The sequence below is a fragment of the Anser anser genome (assembly GCF_964211835.1).
Source record: "Anser anser genome assembly, chromosome: 8".
Lineage (NCBI taxonomy): Eukaryota > Metazoa > Chordata > Aves > Anseriformes > Anatidae > Anser > Anser anser.
In genome coordinates, this window is record NC_139728.1 from 24,400,307 (window position 1) to 24,419,678 (window position 19,372).

The 19,372-nt window shown below is 40.5% G+C and overlaps 1 protein-coding gene across 3 annotated transcripts in view; it reads right to left on the reverse strand.

The window, feature by feature from the left end:
- The window catches only part of LOC310903394 (BEN domain-containing protein 5), a 932,737-nt gene that overhangs the window by 149,520 nt on the left and 763,845 nt on the right, over window positions 1-19,372 (reverse strand). For all 3 annotated transcript variants that reach the window (XM_083846602.1, XM_083846600.1, XM_083846601.1), the window contains one exon: window positions 9,479-9,590. In XM_083846602.1, the coding sequence (XP_083702728.1) occupies window positions 9,479-9,590 (112 nt within the window). The remainder of the gene's footprint in view (window positions 1-9,478; window positions 9,591-19,372) is intronic.

Genomic DNA, 19,372 nt, shown 5'->3' on the forward strand with positions numbered 1-19,372 from the left:
GCTGCATGAACAAAGAGCATGTTCCCAATGCTGTCTGAAGTACAAAAAATAAAATGGATCAGCTCGTTCCAGGCATTTTCACTTGCATCCTGTGAGAAGCCCCATCTCTAAGAAGCTCTGGCAAGGGCCGGCTGGAATTGACTGCTGCATCGTGCAGGAGTTCATCCTCCTCAGCGCTCATCAGTTCAAATGCAGCCGCTGACTGAAGCAGACTTGCCAGTGACCTTGACTCTGACACAGTTTATAGAAGCACTTGCGGGAGAGCAGACACGAAGGGGGAATTTTTCATAAGTGGGTAAAAAAATAATAAAAAAACCTCAAACCCTGTGTTTCCCTGAAAAACAGAGAAGGGGAGGAGAAACATGAAACCAGAATTACTGAGGAGGAGCTTAAACATGTCTCCCAGGCTCAGTGAAACTCTCAGCACAGCACCGAACATGTCAGCCACTCCCTGATTAATGCTACTCTCCCCAGTGCAGATACTAAAAAAGGAATTTGAAAACATTACAACTGTAGGAATTACAGAAGGTAGAAGCAGAAAGAAGATGCAAGAGGGAGAAAAAAAAATCCATACAGAACCTCTGGTGTATGTACAGACCAAAAAAATGTGTATATTATATAAAGGGAATATTTTCCTCCATTGACAAGGGGTAAATTCTTTGAAGAGATGGCTCTGATTCATCAGCAGGGTGCTGGCAGATGCCCCTAGAAAAACAGAGAACATGGCTGTACACCTTTCAAAAACTATTTTAGGAGACACTATTTCCTCAGAGGGATTTTTGAGTTGTGTTCAGCCCCCCAGGCATGTCCCAGGAAAATACAGCCGTGTTTTGATGGTAGAGAGGCTACTAAAGCTTTGATAGATAATATTTTGATCCAAGGTAAAAGGGAAGAAGAGTTTGACTAAAGGCCCTACAGAGCTGAGGAAAGACACAGGGTTGCTGAGCTAAAACTAAGAAAGCAACAACACAAGTTCCATGTAATAGCAACAAAACACCCAGAAGAAAAGATAATAAGGTGTACAGCAGACCACTGCAAAGTGGAGGTCATAACTAACACGTCTGCCCCAAACAAAAAAACAGCAGTACAAAGATTTCTCAAAATGGTGAAGTACAGAAAAGAAAAATGTGCCTGATTTAGATGTCTAGAGCACCCACTTGCAAGTGCTACTGCACACAGGTGCCCCAAATCACAGGTTGCAAATATTACTGCAACACTTGGGAAACTGAAAGGGTTAACTAAAGGGGTACCAATTTAGAGATATGATGGTGAACCACATGCTAATTTGTCTACAGATGCTTCAAATGTGTTTGACTGTAATGGAGGACAGCTTTGAAGTGTCAGGTACAAAAGCGGTCATTGCATTGAAGCTAAGACTTTGGCTTTGCTCTGTGGGATTGAAATGTTTCATTCTTGTATGAGAGATCTAGGTTGGCTGAAACAGTGCCTACTCTAGCTACAAACATTATCAAAGTGTGAACAGCAACAACAAAAATAAAAGAATACCTGTGCCAGAGAATACCAGAGTGATATGATTAGCACACTGAGCACAGAAAGAAGTTTGCTAGATATAAACACTTTCCCAAGGGAGTCTAGAGTATTTGACAGAAGTGCAACGGAGCAATGTCCACAGCTAGATTATGAACACATCACTGTGACAAACAAAACAAAACAGAAACAAACAGAAGACTTGTCTAGGTTAGATGAAATGTGGCTTGTAATTCCCAGAGCTGTTACAAAAATAAGGTTATTTGCAGAGGGTGGCCAAAACAGCACATTCCTTCCACAACCATCACTTTAAGACATTCATGATTCTAGGTGGGACTTCATCTTATGGTGTGATTGCTAAGACATTATCAGAGAAATTATATATTCACTTTTATATAGACATTTGTATATACAAATATACGCATAGAGGCAGTTTACATGTTGAAACAAATCCAAGAGAAGGTGAAAAGAACAGATTAATTGGAGATCAGAAGAGAACCTATAGAATTCCATTCTATTGCCTCAGAATTGACTTAACTCTATCTAAATCTGTCCCAATAAACACCATAAAACCCTCCAGTGTAGAGATTCAGCATCTCCAGTAAATCTATTCTAGTGGTTAACTAGCTCTGCTGTTAGCAAGTTCCTTCTAATATTGCACATGTTTAAAAGACCACGTGAAGGAAGCTGCTAAGATTGGAAGCTGCTTTAACTAGCAGAAATATAGAGCGTATTAGTGGCACAAACATTTTTATCCCAAGAACAAAATGGAGTAGGTTTATTAAAACTGAGTGAAAGAAAGAGAGGAATTCTTCTCCACTGTTTCTCCCACTCTCACAAGACCACTTACCAGAAGATACCATAGCTAACAAACTGGTCACGCACATGACATTTATTTTTGTCAGCAGATATGCAATGTATTCATATTTAACAATGGGAAGAGCTTAACAGGAATATTTTCAAACAGTTTGTATGAAGTATAACATTAGCTAGAGCATTAGTAACCCTTCCTATGCTAGTCCAACAGAATGCAAGAAAATAAAGTCAAAGCCAAAATCCAAAGCACTTGCTAGCAAAAGCTATGGAATCAGACAATGATCTGTCCATTCCATTGCTAAATGTTGACTTAGCAGCAGTGAAAGAAGGGTCGCCCTTACTGGCATTTTGTTCAACAAAGGAGTGACATAAGAACTATATTCACAATTCTAAAAAGTTACCCTTCAGTCAGTAGGGACTGGTAAGATGGAAGCAGTACAGGGCATTTCCACAATGGCAACAAAGTGGCACAAACATTACAGAAAGCAGCCACAGGGTTATACTAATTGAACACATACTGCATAAGAAGAGGTAGCATCTCCTCTAATTTCAGAAGTAGAGAAATAAGAGGCAGCATGTTGGCCATTCTGCCTACAAACAGCTCAGAATAACATGCACAATATTAATTTATTGGTGAAAATTGATGCCTGATGACAGTTGATTTGATGCCTGATTGAAAACCATCCGGTACAAATGACAACCCAGGATATCTGGGGGAATTAATGTTGCCTCTTAGTAGGGTGTTAGAATTCAATACTGTGTTAACAATGATTATTCATTACCATTGTGTTGTTTAGCTGGGGAAGGAAGTCTAAGGGCTCTGCTAACAGCAAAATGGAGCCAGGTAGCGTGTTATGCTACAGATCTCATTACACTTTGTTAATCTGTTATGACTCCATATACCAGATGATGCAGACCTCAGCTGATTTGTTTGGCTCTTAGTGATTTCTGAGCAATACCAAGCCTTAACCCACAGCCTTTCCAAACGTTTATTAACATCCTAACTGGCTTCAGCTGGAATGAGAGTCAGTTTATAATTTTGCAGTGAAATATATTCCACTTTGTTGCTCCAATTCATAACAGGAGCAGGGAAGATGATGAGGGAAAAAGAATTTTTGAGCAGAAAACAATTGCTACCAGTCATTCCAATGTTAGATTAGATAATAGTACTTGTGGGCTTATAGTATAAGAAGCCTAAGTGTGCAATTTTGATATGAAACTCTTGCAAAAATCTGTTATTATACTTTGTCAACTATCCAGTATCACATTGATGATAATACTAATAACATCATTTCACGAGATGAGTGGAAGTAGAGCCTCTAAGATTGACACAATTTGCAGGGCTGACAAAAGGAAAATTTATGTCACACTCCAGCAAAGTATATACATCTAAGATACCAGCTTTTTTTTTTTTTTTTTCTTTTCTTTTCCTCCCCTCTTAATGCAGAGTTCTCTGGTGAAGGATGTAGCACTGCCAGAGGCAGAGAGAATGGGAGTTCACTAAAGTGGTGTTGTTATTAGGGATAGTTGCAAGCTGTAAAGTATCAGCTGAAGGTTTTTAAGCTTTCATTTTGTGACCTAGCTTTCCATGGAATCAGAATGCTTCCCTCAAAATATGGCACGGCCTTTATAACCAGGGTCACTAGAAAAACAAATATTCTGATTTTCATCCCTACAAAAGTTCAAGATAACAAAGAACATTGGGGGTTGGATCTGCAGCACATGTAACACTCCCCTAACATCTCCACAATTTGAACACTGATCCTGCACAGTCAAAACTACCTTTCTTGACAGTACGTTATAGATGTGCCTATGGAAAGCCTAGGAAAAGAGCTGCTTAACAACAGCAGTGACTGCCACCAGTCTAAACAGAGAAAGAAGACAATGTTAGTCAGTGAGAGCTGTACGCAGAAGGGCAGTGGTGACTGAATGCCTATGTCAAGCACTAACAACTGAATTGTGTCTTTGAAAGAGATGGGGAGTGGTTTGGAGGGATAAGAATGCGTGATCTCCTGATGGGGATGATCAGAGCTCAGTACCAGAATGAGTAACAATGTGAAAAGAAAGTCTGTGTGAGCACAGGGGAGGTCTGAGCCTATATCCGTTGGCAAAGGTGGTGGGGAAACCTAGAGAAACCACTTAGCTGAACAATACAGTCAACTCCAGTGAGTTAGGGATTGTCAGGGAGAGAATGCATTTCTCCTCAACTGGCTATGCTAACCTGCTTAGCACACCACTCAACATTCAGCCTCATCCGATTTCTAGTGTCTGGGACTATCAGCAGAGAAAGCAAGCTGGAAAACAGATCAGCTCATGCCTTTTTGCTTGGCCAAGCTGTCTCTGCAGTCTTCCTGCAGTAGTGAAGATGCATGAAGTACGGAGGGCAACCAACCCCAGGGAAGGATATCCACCTGTCTCTAAAGAAGGTTATAAAGATGGATGGCAACACAGAACCAACAAGGAGTATGTCCAATATGCTTGCAAGAAGGTATATATATTACTGTGGAGAGGAATGCAGTCATCTGCCAAAGAATCAGGAGTTGCATTGGCTTATTAGACAACTGTTTGTTCTTCCATAGTCTTACTGCTTGGACACCCAAGCCTATGTGGACAAGACAGCAAGACGGGGAATATATGATGCTTTAGTTCAAGTCTAAGCCAGTACATGGGATCTTAAAGCTCTCAAATCCAGAAAAGTTGCTATTCAGTCTTAAAAGCCAGCCCCAAGTCTGCAGTGTTATGTTTACTCATCCCTTATTATTAACTCTGTTGTCAGCAGACACCCACAAAGCCCACAGGCAAAGCATCTCTTTCCCTCCCTCATGCCAGTGCACAGCAATAGTAGATTGCCATCAGTTAATTCATCAGCCCATGTGACAGGTGTCTGTGGGGTGGATAGAGTGGTTCCAGCCCAGAGCATGACTCAGACTTCAGCAGGCTGGGGCTACGTTTCAGCTGTATGTTTTGTTTTGAATAAAGGAAAGCTTTCACTTGGAATTGTATTAAGAGTTTGCAAAGGCTGCAACACTCCAAAGTAAGGAATGGAAAGTGTAAAGTTGTCTGTGCAAAAATAATTGAAGACTTTGGTGTATGCGTGCATAACAAAGGAGGTGATAATTAATGAGCACACATCAGGTAGGTGTTGGTCCCTCTCCCCCCAGTCAGGTCTCCAGCTCATTCAGGGCACAAGGTGAATACTGTCTAATACAAGAAACACTTGCATGTAGGACTCCAGCTTCAGTGACAACAGGCAATGGAAAACAGGTGAATGACATGAAACTAATCTGGTCCCAGTCAACTCAAATTATCTATCTCAAATGAGTAGGTACTTCTGCCATAACTGTCTCTGTCTCTGTTCCCGATTCATACAAGGATAATGTAATTGTCTCTCACGGAGGTGCCACGAAAAATAATTAATTTCTCTGAAATGCTCTCATGGTATAGCAATAAGCAACATAAAAAGCCCACAAGGAGATTAAAAATCCTATCCTCAATGCAGGATCTGAATAACACACAGTAAATACAGGACAGGGCTCCACAATGAACACAAGCTAAAACAAAACTCTGAATAGCTGCTTACTATGTGAAAGTTTTCCATTTGGAGAACTCAGTGAGGCAAGGGGCTGAATAACACGAGCCCCTGTGGTTAAAGACCCCATTGCAACGTACACACTCAAGGGGACTAAGCCAACACTGAATATGCTACCTAAATCCACTCACTAAATCTGTTTTAAAGAGTTCAGTTGCTCCTCAGGATAGGTGCTGTATGGCCACAAGAAGCCAGTCAAGCAGTTCTACTTCTCTCTGTCTCGGAGGCTTCATGTTATCCCAGAGGTAATCACTGTTTGATTTCCATAAACCATCCATATTCTGAGCTTGCCATTGCTAAGCACTCGACCACCTATCCAAAACATATCCTGCTTAACCACAAGGAACACAGTTGGAGTCAGCAAAATGGTTCATGTGTTTAAATCCTGTTGTGCTGATCAAGAATCTTCAGCCAACAGTTCAAGATGTAGAAGAGCAAATCTGTCACTTCAGTCTCACCTGTAATACTGACTAGATTCAAAGCTGAGAATATCCCACAATTTACGTAGGCCAACACAGTAACAACGACTTATTATCAAAAGCAATTGTTTCAAAATCAACGACAGAGAAAGATAGGAATTTTTTGATATCCAGTGTCCTCACCTATCCACTTCCCCCTAAAGATATGGCCATTACGGAATTTAAAACTCTTTAAATAAGCTTCTGTGTAAAACCCAGAAGAACAAAAGAGAACCACAGATGCATTGGTTTATTTTTATACAGTAACTACAGTAAACACTTAGCCTCGGACCATTCAATGCTGGAATCACTGTCGCTATAGCATTGTGTGCGTGCCTCATACCCACTTGACTTATTTCTGTGTCAGTCATCCTCCCTCCTCTGGAAAGAACTTTTTTTCAAAGGAAACAGCTTATCTTCCATACTGCAGGAGCAGAAGAAAAATCCTCCTATACAGCAACACTTAAAATGTGGTTTTATGCTCTTATGGCAGCTAATTTTCCTTAAATGATTTAAAGTGAATGAATACATCTAAAGGGCCTGCACCAAGCCATTCTGGAATAACAACATGACACTGAACTTCTGCTTTAAACAACCCAGTCTCCTGTGGGCAGCTCCTCAAGACAGATCTTGTCTGGAGGGGGAGAGACGGAGGTTATTTTTTAATTACAATATTTTGCAGGGATCATTACTTTGCATTTTATTTCATTTCATATTCCGCAGTGTAGGGAGACTTCAGGTGAGGAGAGGGTGGCAGGACAAACCTTTTCAGATGTGTATTCCCTGATCCATCACAGTTTGACAACAGCCCCCTTGCAACTGGTTCACCTATGCATGCAGCCAGCCCTCTATCATGCGCTACTCATCTAACAGTTACACTTTACACCTGGACAGCACTTAAAATTTTAGCAGTCTGAAGTGATTCAAAGCAGGTTTCTCTTCTGGCCCTGTCAGGATGAGAAGACAGGTTTTTATCTCAAGTACTTAATAAAACCAGTCACTATTAAAGCAGGATGGTGCATGTACAGCCCCATGCCCTCTCTCTGAGGCATCTGGCACTTTTTCCCCTTTTGTCCCAGAACTTCGGATATGGTCTTTTCATACAAATATAACTGGGATCAGAGGGACTAAGAATATGGTATTGCCTGGAAAAAAAAAAAAAAAAGAAAATCCTTTCTACTGTCTTGTATTCTTGTATTCCTGAGGGTCTCAAACTGACAGAAGGGTTGGTATTGACTAGGGGATCATAAAACCAGACAACAGGTTTTTCTTGGTGAGTAGCTAATTCACTGAGAAATGAAACTCTGAAGAGACATCTGAACTTTGCTAGTAGTTTAATACAAAAAAAAAAAAAAAAAATCCTAAATTGCATTAAAAAAAAAAAAGATTAAATAACCCTGAAAATGAAATGTTACATTTGTGTTTGAAAGGCTCCTTTTCTTTCCCTGAGAAGGAAATGAACTGAAACTGGTTCATCTCGGGTTGATTACTGGGGAGGGGTGGGAGACAGAGATGGAAGAGGAAAAGATTTCCATTTCATAACAACTCTAACCAGACATTTCTTTTGATTTTTCATTTCAGCTACCACAGCAAATAAAATCATTCTTTGCACACAGGGCAACAGGAAACTACCAGAGTTTTCAAAGCTTCCTTGGAATGGGACAAACCTGAAAATAATTTTTCCCCCAAGAATAGTTTTATTTTACTGACAGTGACTTTTAATAGTGCTGAGATGTGTCGCTTTACTAGTTATAGGCTTACTACACCCAACCTTCTTGTAATGTTTAAGGACCTCTTTGTCCCTGGAAAACAAAAAACACAAAACAAAACAAAAACTTTCTGCTCAGACAAAACAACCTGCATGCTCTTTCCATCTTCAAGAAGGAAATTGTCTTGTTCTTCGGAGTAGGAAAGAAAAGAAAGACCAAACTAGCTGGAATGCTCCTTTCTTTACTGTCCATCATCACCGCTCTAATATAAGATGTATTAAGAGCCGTAGTCACAAGCACAGTGCCAGGTGCTGCACAAACGGAACAGAAAAAATTCTGAGCCAAACAATTTGTGGTCTTAGAAAATATTTTACATACAATAGTGTCCTATATATGGGGTAGATTCCTACCTATGAACTTACCATTTCTGTGCCTAAAACCCCTTCTGTACAGGTATTACTACTATCTGGAAGATAAAAGGTTCAATTAAGATGTACTAGCAGAACCAGGAGTTAAAGTAAAGAAGCTCTTATTCTGTATATAATGTAGCCAGCAGTAAGAATTATTCTCTTTATTAACAAGGCAAACCAGGTCCTTTTTTTTTTTTTTTTTTAAATACATTAATTGAAAGAAAAAAATATCCAGGGAATTAAAGATTCAAACGTCATTTCCATAATGTGAGGCAGACAGAAGGGACAAATTTCAGGAATTCCACACAGAAAAAAATAATAAGCTATAAAATCTCCTCTTATATTTTTCGGTAGTGATTTTTTCCTACCCATCTCCATCTTTGTTCAGCAGTTTTTCCTTAGGTGCCACATTCAATAATCCTTCTGCACTTTGATGTCAAACATTCAATAGCTGTCTGCCTCCCTCCCACTCCTCTTCTCCATATTCCCTGCAATCCATCTCCTCTGATTAGCTAAGATTTCACCTTCAAGAACACCTCTGCTTCTGAGTGAGCACGAGTGTGTGCGTGTGTATTTATATAATATTTGCAAATATTATCCTCCTCCTGCTCTGCACGCTACATAGCAACCCCTGCCGGAGCTCTGGATTAAGCATCAATGCCATTCAGTAATTCAATTTGGGGGGCCTGCTGTTTCAAATCCAGCTCAGGACATCACGAGAGCAGCTCGATTGAATTTAGGCCCTGCTTTCAGCATTATTTCATATTTAATCTGAGCTGAACTTCATTTCACTTGCTCTCTCCACTCCGATGCTTCCTGCAACAAAAGATACTTCAGATGTTCCCTGATCTCATGCAGTGGAGGTGGTGTTCGCTTGCTTCTCTCTTATTTTGGTTTGCCACTGGATTAAGCCACGTCAGAGTTGCTGGCAGCTCGCACAACCCCGCAGGAGGAGACAGACAGTACCTTAGCTGAGCGGCTGTTCTGGTGTTACTTTTCCCCACTCACCGGGTTGTTGTACATCTCGATGATGAGCTGTTTCACTCCGTGCAGGGTGGGATGAGCCCACGGAGATGGATTTGCCCAGTGCCGGTTTAAATCGAACCCCATCAGGGAGCACCTGCACACACACACAAAAAAACACAACACTAAGGACATATATGGGATGCAGCCCCTCCTAGCTTCAGAATTAGAATTAGGGCTGTATTCTGCAGCTGCAGTATTTGAATAAGTTATTCTTACAGGAAAAAAAAAATAATAATAATAAAAAAGAAAATTCTCCCCTGAGGACAAGGAAAGCCTGCAGCAACAGCCACTGTTAGAAATAACGTGAGCAGCCGAGTATCTACAGAATATCTACGTCTTTGGCCCTTCAGCTTTCTTCATGCACAGCACAGATATTCCCTCTGTCCTTTGCCTTTCACCAGCTTGCCACACTGGTGCTGGAAGAGCCTGCATGGCACTCGAGTTTCAAGTCTCTTCAGAGCTGCAGCTGGGGGTCTGAAGCTATGAGGATAATTCATGCACTGCATCACCAGGCCTTTACTTTGCCCTCAGTCAGGCCTTGACTCAGCAAAGCTGTTAAGAGCATTGAAATCAATGGCCATTAAGTATGTGCTTAAGGGATTTAAAGCATGAATGTAACTGTTCACTAACCCAGGGCCTCAGTCTCTTTCCCTCCTGCAATTGCCTATGAGAAAATTAGCCAGCCAAGATGCTAAGTTAAAACATTTTTTGGCCATCAGATCTTGTGGTCAATGAAACATATATACCACTTTGGCTTCTCCTTCCTGCCCTGGCTCATCTCCCTCATAGCACGTTGCATTACATTTGATTCAGCTGCTCTCAGTCCCGTGGAGTAATATTCCCCTCTGAGCGAAGTCCCATTAAAACTCAGTGTGCTGGTGGTAGGGTGAATGTACAAGAAATTAAAAATCTAGAGGAGGCAGAGATACGAGGGGGAAATTATTTCCCTTGTCTACTGCAGATATCACCTACACAGTCTCTGGCCACTGATACAAGCTGGGAGTTAAATCCCTTCTACTGTCTCAGTCTGAGTTTGGGACCAGTGAAGCTCAAGCAGATCTTCAAGAACTGGGACCTGAAATCAGCTCAGGAATTCTATGAAAGATCATACAAAGTACACAGAAATAATAAAAGCTCAGACAGAAATGCAACTTTCTATATAATACAAGCAAACAAACAAAAAAAAATCAACTTCATTGCTAAGCCTTAAATCTTCTTGAGAAAACAAGAGCTTTCATTGATCCCTGGTCTATTATGAGAATGTCTGTTCAGCCTTAATCTTTTAAACACACCTATGTAAACAACAGAGATTTACTCCAGTGGCACTATCCTTTACCAAAAATTCTAAGAATCTAGAGACCAAAAACCTTAAGTTTAACTGGCAAAAAGAAATGAAAATGCTCCCACTTCTCTAGCAGTCGAAACAAACGACTGCGTATAGCAATCCCAAATAAAAGCTAGAGACAGGTGAAATGCTAAGAAGAGTGAGGGGATGAAACCAGAGGTGATGTGGAGAAAGCATGGAGAAAGCCAACACCTTATCTTAGTCATCACCAGTCTGCTTGTCTAGAGAACAGCTGTGCTTCTTCTCTGGACACACCAAAAATTCCACAGGCAATCATGACTGTTGTCTCCAGCCCATGGTAAAGGAAAACACATTATAGAAGATTTCTCCCCCACCACCCTCCCTTTTTTTGGTCTTAATATAAACTCTTTCTAATCGGCTCAACTAATCCTACCTTCTTTTGATCTCACAGACATTGATACAAAATCAGAGGTACTTTCACAGAATCATCTAGGTTGGAAGAGGCCTCCAAGATCACCTAGTCCAACCTCTGACCTCACACTAACAAGTCCTCCACTAAACCATATCACTAAGCACTACATGTCTTTCAGGCATAGGTGGAATTAGACTGGGATAAAACCAGTGTAAGAACAGAATCACAGGAACAAGGTTTTCATTTAACAAACGGAAACTCTGGTCATTGTCATAAGTCTTACTGCATTTTGGAACAATTCCCAACAAATGGCAAGCTCACTCTAAAGGACAAGTTTGTTAAGAGATCAGTTCATAGCCCCTTATAGATGAAGCGTCCCATTTACATTTTGTTTTAGTTTTGTTTCAAACTAATAACACTATAAAAAGCAAGTGCATTTTGATTCCATTAGATTACTCTCCAAAGCACATTAAAGTGGGCAAGCTACAGAACACCAAAAGCAAACTTTAAATTCTTACATGGGTTGTCAATATTATATTTGGGACTTGGGGCTTTTTGGATAACATTGTATAAGTCATCCCTATAGGGAACAGAAGTAGGTAATAACTAATTTACGGAAGATACCAAGGCATTGCAATTTGCAGTATCTAAATTTGCCACAAATCTCTGGTTAGTGATGAATCTTGTAGTTCATTTCAAGCAAGAACAGTTGAAAATAGTTGTCTTTACTCAAGAAGACATTATAAACACAAAAAAAAGCAATGCTTGACAAACAAGTTATTCATTTGGGAAGCTCCTTTGAGTTCTATTTAATAGGATCCCAAATTAATTTCCAAATATCACTTAGCTAGTCTTTGATGTGATATATCACATCTTTATCAATGTAAGAACAATTAATTCAATTTCTGAAATTTCTGATGGAGGCATTAGTATTTCTTTCCAGTCTGGGAACAGTGTAATGTTTTTTTTCTCCTTTAAGTCTTTTTTTTTTTTTTTCCTAAAGACAAATTTGTATCCACCACACTTTTGCTTTATTCATCTGTTGCAAACTTGTGGTCTCTCTAAGGAAACATCAAGTTGTGTTCCTTGGTACTTCAGATTTGATTATTGACTCTTTTACATGTAGAGCTATCTCCCTAAACTCACGTATATCAGGACATGACCAAAACACAGAGTAAGAGTCTCCCACATGCCTGTTACAGATGCTGCACTCATTATTTTCTCTTGCTCCCAGATGATGTGATCTCCCTTGTGGTAGTACCTCCAATGCAAACACTTGAACAAGATAACTTACGAATTGCATTTTGCACTGCTTTTTAATTCCCCCTACCAAGCTTAAAATAGTTCATTTCCAGTACACATTGCTTGCTGTTTCCATTGCTTAACTGTTTACTTCCTGCTTCAAGCATTGGGCAGGCAAAGTAGAAATACAGGTATGTTCTGGAAATGCAGCTCTGCAATGGGAAACAATTATGTTCTAATACAATACAGTGCCTTTCAGTATTTAAGACCAGCTTGCTCTCTCACTTAGACTGCAAGTGGCTTCAGTGTGGTTCCTCATATAACTAAATATTCCCCAGATCTGCCCTACTGAGTTTAGGTTTATTTTGTGCAGTAAAGTGTTCTGTACAAAACTGACAAGATGAAAAAAAAACACAACTAAATAATGTCAAAGGACAGTTTAAGGATAATCTTTGAATCTTTGAAAAGTGATGTGGAGGAGACCAAAACAGGACACATTACAGACTCCAACAGGTGCAAGAGAAGACAAAAGTGGTTCCAAAATTAGCAACGGATGGAGGAAGTGAACATCTCTAGAGTAAGGGCATCAGAAAATACCCCATTCCATGACATTTGATGTCCATGCCCATGAATGCTCTTATTAATGGTAGTATTGACATGGAGCTAGATAAGAAGGACATACACAGACTACCACAGGTTAGAGGTGGAATCAGGAGTAGGTGAGTTTTCTACAACAACAACAAAAAAATGTAGTAGCAAACTGCTGCTATCACCTGATTGTGGCCATCATTCACTATGTGAAAACCTGGGCTTTGTATCAGTCATTGCTGACCCAAAAAAAATGACATACATCTTAAAATATTTAAGCTGTCAACAATTACTTGAAGATTGGATTGTGATGGTTAGGGTTTGCTAGATATACATACCACTATGTTTCTGTTCTGTGACAACGTACATTTAAATCAGGTTCTGTTGCTACACTTGTTGAATTAGAATTTGCTTTTCACAAATGTTCTTCAGCCTTTTTCTAAAATTTCTATTTTCTACCAGCAGATAAATTTATTACAGTGTTTACAAATTTACATAAACACAGCGCAAATTCAGTCAAAGCAAATGAGTTTCAAAATTGAAATGGAAACTGAAATATTTTGCAGTATTTATCCTCCCTACTTGGGAGACAGCCAGATCTCAAGAGGTTACCAGCTTCACTCAGTAAAACCAAAGATGTTCAGACCAGCATTCAGCTTGCTGGGCAATTATCTGGACAGAACCTCTTTGCTTCTGAGGGCTTAACTCAACAGAGGTTTTAAGGACTTCCTATGCAGCTGCTTTAATGAAAACATCTTTGTTCCTTGCTAGAGTTGAGGTTTAGCACAAAGGCCTACGCTAGGTTTATTTTTAGGGCTGCTTCCTATCCTTTCAAGCTGTGTATTTTCTTTCTGGAATCTCCAAGTTACAGAAACTTCCAGGACCTCTGCATTCCTTTTGCTTGGGTTCTTCTCCCTCCCCTATTCATTTTTCCTACTATTTGAGTCCAAGTCTCTTGCTAACAGACCCATTTCCACAAGGTGAGATATGGAGAATAATGGAGGAAAAGAGTTAAAGAAATCCTTTTTCATGGCATATGATTTAATACAAAGAAAACTCTACACTCTTCCCTTCAGCTTTGTAAGGTTGCGTTGGTTCATTGGATCAGTACCAGGTGAATCTCTAGATAATATTGCACACAAAGCCAGGGAGTTCAAATCCACAAATGGCACTACTGACAGGGTTAGGATTTGAAATTGAAAAGGTAGTGGGGGGGACCTCAGGCTTATTGCAATACAAGCAGAGACAGAGGGTAATTGGTCTCTATTGTTGCACTTCGAGGCAAGAGTAACAGCAAGGAACTGCTGAGAGACTGCAGCCTGCAATATCACGCAGGAAGAGTAGGTGTGCAGTGTGAGAGCGAATACAAGAGGAACACATGGAAGACTTGTTTCTTTTAATAAATATATCATTTTAAACCTGTTGTATTCACGACATTTTACAAATCAACTCTACACCTGCTGTTGTCGGCGAAGTCAGAGTCTTCATTAGCAAGCATTTCATCATGCGGGTGCTTGGGGTTTGCGATTTATGCATTTGCCTATTATTCATTAAAGAGGATTCATTCAAGCCTACACGTTCTAAAGCAATTAGGTAGCAAGACATCCTAACACTCCAGTTACAGAGAATCCCCCTCCCAACTCTCTCCCCCCTTCCCAGCTTTCTGCATTTTTAATTTAGAGCTCTGGAAACCTTCACAAAGGCTATTTAACATAACCACTGCAGTGTGCTCCAGGCAGAACACGAGTGGCCATACAGAGCAGAACAGCATTAGCTACCAGAGACCACATGGTGGAGTAGATGTTTACAGAATGAGCGCCGCATGGTGTACTGACATAATTTTAAATAGTACATGACGGTTAAAGATGTGTTTCTCCATTTTCTGTGTAAACAATGTTAAATAAGAATAAACACAAAGGGATATTTTCTCCTTCTGATGAATAAATGCATTTCTCAGAGCTGGTAATAGGTGCTACACACACACGCACCAAGGAGAATACACATCCCCACCTGACATGGGCAGACTCCCTTCTCTGATCTGTAGGATACATCTCAATTCCAGTATTTTACTCTCCCTACACACCCTGGGTCCTCAGTAATGCCAGAAGAATTCCTGGGCACGAAGCAGAGCACTGGAAATAAAAACACATCCCGCGTATAGGAGAATCCTGCTGTGTTTCCGGGATGTAAGACAGTAAGAGCTGACCATTAGCACATCCCTTCCTGCACATTCTCCAGCACTGTGCCCAGTCCACTTCTCCATTTTTCAAGGGACAGTTTCCAGCACATCCCCAGGGAGACAAGTCACAGTTTAGCAAAGCCCTTCCCTAAGAAGCGTGTATCTGGCCCCACATGTGGGTCTCTCCACGTGTCCACTCTGCAGGGGCAGGTCTCACCCATCCTGCCCCAGGAAGGTGTTCATGGGACTCCTGCTCCCTGCTGGGTGCTGAGTCACACCGGCACATCAATCTTGCATATCCAGGTGCAAGTAACTGAGAACACCTACGGTTCTTCCATTTTAAAGCCTGATTCATTTTTTGGCCTTTTCAAAACCAAACATATTGCTCACTTAATGAGAAGAAACCAGCAGAGTTTTTCACACCTTTTGGATTCCCAAAATTTTCCACTGCTGACACTGACCATTCAGAAATTTCATATGCATAGACTGCAGTGCAGCATATACAAACTTTCTTTCCTGATAGAATCCACGATCCACCTGCAACTCATGGATCACAACCTGTTAGCATCTGAGAAGGAGAATTCCAACTTCACATGTGATTAATTTACCCAGCTCCCAGCTCTCTGAGTGCTGTCAGCAGGTCAAACTCCTCTACGTCCTCCTTCCCAGTCTTCCTGACATTTCACATCTTCCGCACAACATCCCCAAACCTTTCCCTTCAGAAAGGCAGACTTCCTATAAACTACTTGTATTTCGTTGTCATTCTATCTTCCTGGGTTTAGTACCCTTTGGCAGGCTGGGGGGAGGATAAGATGAACTCATCACTAGTGTTCACAGAAAACAACACACACATAAGCATTTCCCAAGACACAGCTTATCCTGAGTCCTGCTTCTGTGCTCTTAAAATTTGGATATGCCACAGCTGCACAGATACATACAACCTTAATTCAGCCCTCTGTATGTCATTATTATAACACAGTCTTCAACTGCTAGAGCACAGGGTCCTTTTCCACAGGGTCCTTTATTCCACACACAGGATCAACACTGTTCATTAATGAGTGTATTATTCAATATTTTGTCTTTTCCTTATTGCTCTACATTCAGCCCTAGGCTCCTGCTTACTGCATGCTACTCAAAGCCTCCTCCAAAGACAGAGCTATTCAGTTCCTCATTGCTTTTCTGAAGTGCTTAGCACTGCAGGACACAATTGCTTTATAAACAATGATGGACTTATTTTTCCAACTGCATTGGTACAAGAGGGAACCACATTGTCCCCAGTTCATAGAAGAGCAGTCAGAATACAGTGAATTAGTAAAAAGGCACACACTAATTTGGACCACTGAATCTGAGAGGCCAAAGACAGGATTTTTTTGTTTAAGAGAACTTCACTTTACATAGCATGTTATGCATTCACCATCTAATAGTCTGATAGTCCGACTGTACTCAAGGCTTCTCCAAATCTGACCTGAAATGACAACATAGGCCATTAGAATATTAGAAACAGCCAAATCTAGGAATTAGGACAGTCAGTGGTGAAGGTTCCTATAAAATGTTAAATTATTAATAGTTTATATATGGGTTTCAGGAGTTTTTTGGTTATACCTTTATTTGCCCATTTTGCTTGGCTTTGGAGTTTACTGCTGCAGTGAACTCTGTCCAAGATCCTGCTCTCATACATTAGTGGTTGATCTCGCCCTTTCTCTCCTGAACAGCGTTAACCAATTACACCACTGCATTGCAGCTTGTCAGACTATTTGCACCCCAAACTACCACCTATGCTGAAGCAGTGATGGTACTCACACATTTTCAATAGGTCCACGCCAGAACTCAGCCAGAAGCAATCCATCTCCAGCACCTCAAAGGCCTTCTCCTCTGATATGTGGAAGTGCAAGTTTGACTTGGTACCCAAACGGCCAGGAAGGTGTGCTCTATTCTGATGAGACGGCAAACAGAAAAGCAGCACAGGACTGGCAACTTGCTAGCTGAATACTGCCTAGCAAGGTTTAACTGCCCAGCACCAGAGAGCACAATCCCTGGCTTCCTTTTATAACTGTTTGCTAACAGGCTCTAACACTTAGGTATTTCTCACCCTCATACACAGCTGGGATATTGATTGTATCCCTGCACGGTCTTGCCATGTCTGTAACTAGCTCAGCTTGCAAATGGCTTTTTGAATTGGGTACATAAATATCCATCCATTTTTGAGTTGGCAGAAGAGAAGGCCCCTTTATCGTCTCTGCACAGCATTACTCAACACATACCCGTTGTCTGCAAGCAGCCTACCCGTGCTTCACTAGTTATAGCCTAACTTTCACCCACAGTTAGAGTCATGGGTACATCCATTAGCCAGGAGCTCCGATACAGAGTCCCTTTGCCACCTATTACGTGAAAAATTTACAACTATATGGAAAGTCCTGAACAACACCCCAGGTCTCATAATATTCCAGAAGAGGAGAAAATGACCCAGTGGTTCACTTAGGGCAATAACATAAGACTGTGGAGACCTTTTATGCAACCTATGGAAAAATTGCAATGTCTCAGTTCTCCTCTTGTAAAAATAAGTATATTACCGACCCTCCATGGTGTTTTGAAAGGAAATATGTGAAGGATTATGAAATACTTCGGTGCTACAGCAATGGGAATATATTAGGCTCTATAGATGGAGTTTAAGTGGTTTATGGAATCTCAGGAAGGTTTTCTGACATAGCCTGAATTGCAGTGAGATTCACTTCCAGCAAGGTTGCGCTACTTCACACTTAACATTCGCTTCTGAAATACTTGTAAGAGCAATAACATATCCCAGCCTCATTTTATGAGAGAAATTCTGAGGTTTTATTTATATATGTATAAATATATATACACACACAGCTACATATATACGTATCAGTGAATATTTCCTCTTGCTCCTTCTATACACAAATCCTTGTCAGTAAAGACTTTTTCCTCTCAAATGTGTCTCTATTCTCACTTTAATTTTCAAGGTCATCTGGCCCACTGGGTGTGTTATATATTGCTGTCTAATTAAAGAGAGCACATTAACCTTACTCTATTAGGTTGTTTTAGTACCTGCCAGCCGAATGCCATGCATTTAGCAAAGGGACAATGTGGCCAAGTCGATTTAAAAAACAAAACAAAACACCTGAGCATTTGTCTTTGGAAAGTCCACCAGAAACTCTGAGAATGATGCAAATATTCTTTCCATAATCACTGCTGTGATAAAATAACAAACATTTCATAACAGAAATAATCCCAGTGCCTTGTTTGTCACATAACATTTCAGAAGATGGCAGACAAGCTATAAAGCCCTGATCTGTCTCTGATTGCAATCAACAAAAAGACCAGATGCTTTCAAAGGAAGTTAAATCAGGCTCAGATCTTTTCCAATCACTTCTTAATTTAAGGGGCAGAGTTTTACCATCTGAGCTTCACTGCATGGTATTGCCTCAGCCCAAACAACACAGAGAAGGAGAAACTATATGACAACACAGTGGTCTCTGTTCCATTACCAATTTTACCTCGTATCACTTAGGCTCTGTATTTTCCACTAGTCCCGTCAGTTGAGCACACTATACACCCTAGAAGGTAAGCTACCTGGCAAAGATATATTTCTCATAATATTCCATGACATCTCCTCTTACTAACTCAAAACAATGTACGAGGGGATTTGGTGCCATCGCATGAGATATGGGTCAGTTGTCTGATACAGATGCTTGCCTGATGCAGAAGAATGGGAGTGTAAAAGCACTCAAACTGTAACTCCTATCAATCACTGCAACGCACCAGCAGAATGTGATTTGATACCGAGCCAAGCTGAAAGTACACATTTTGATTCCAGAGCACTGAAAACAACTCATTGCAATGACTAATGGTACAATGAAAGATTAGTTTGAGAATCCTGATGAGAATGTTAAGTCTGAAAAAAAAATTAAACCTTCGGGGATTTGGAGCATTTGGTTTTTCTATTGTTATCCCTACAAGACAAGCACTTTGGGAAAAATGGTCAGAAAAGCAATTTTTGTCTACTAGTTAATAGAAAATTATTATACCATTTTCTGCAATGTATAGAAGAATGCAATAATTACTGAAGACATACAACATTTGAAAAAGGGAGCTCAAGATGAAATACCGTGCCAAACTAAATCTGTAGGT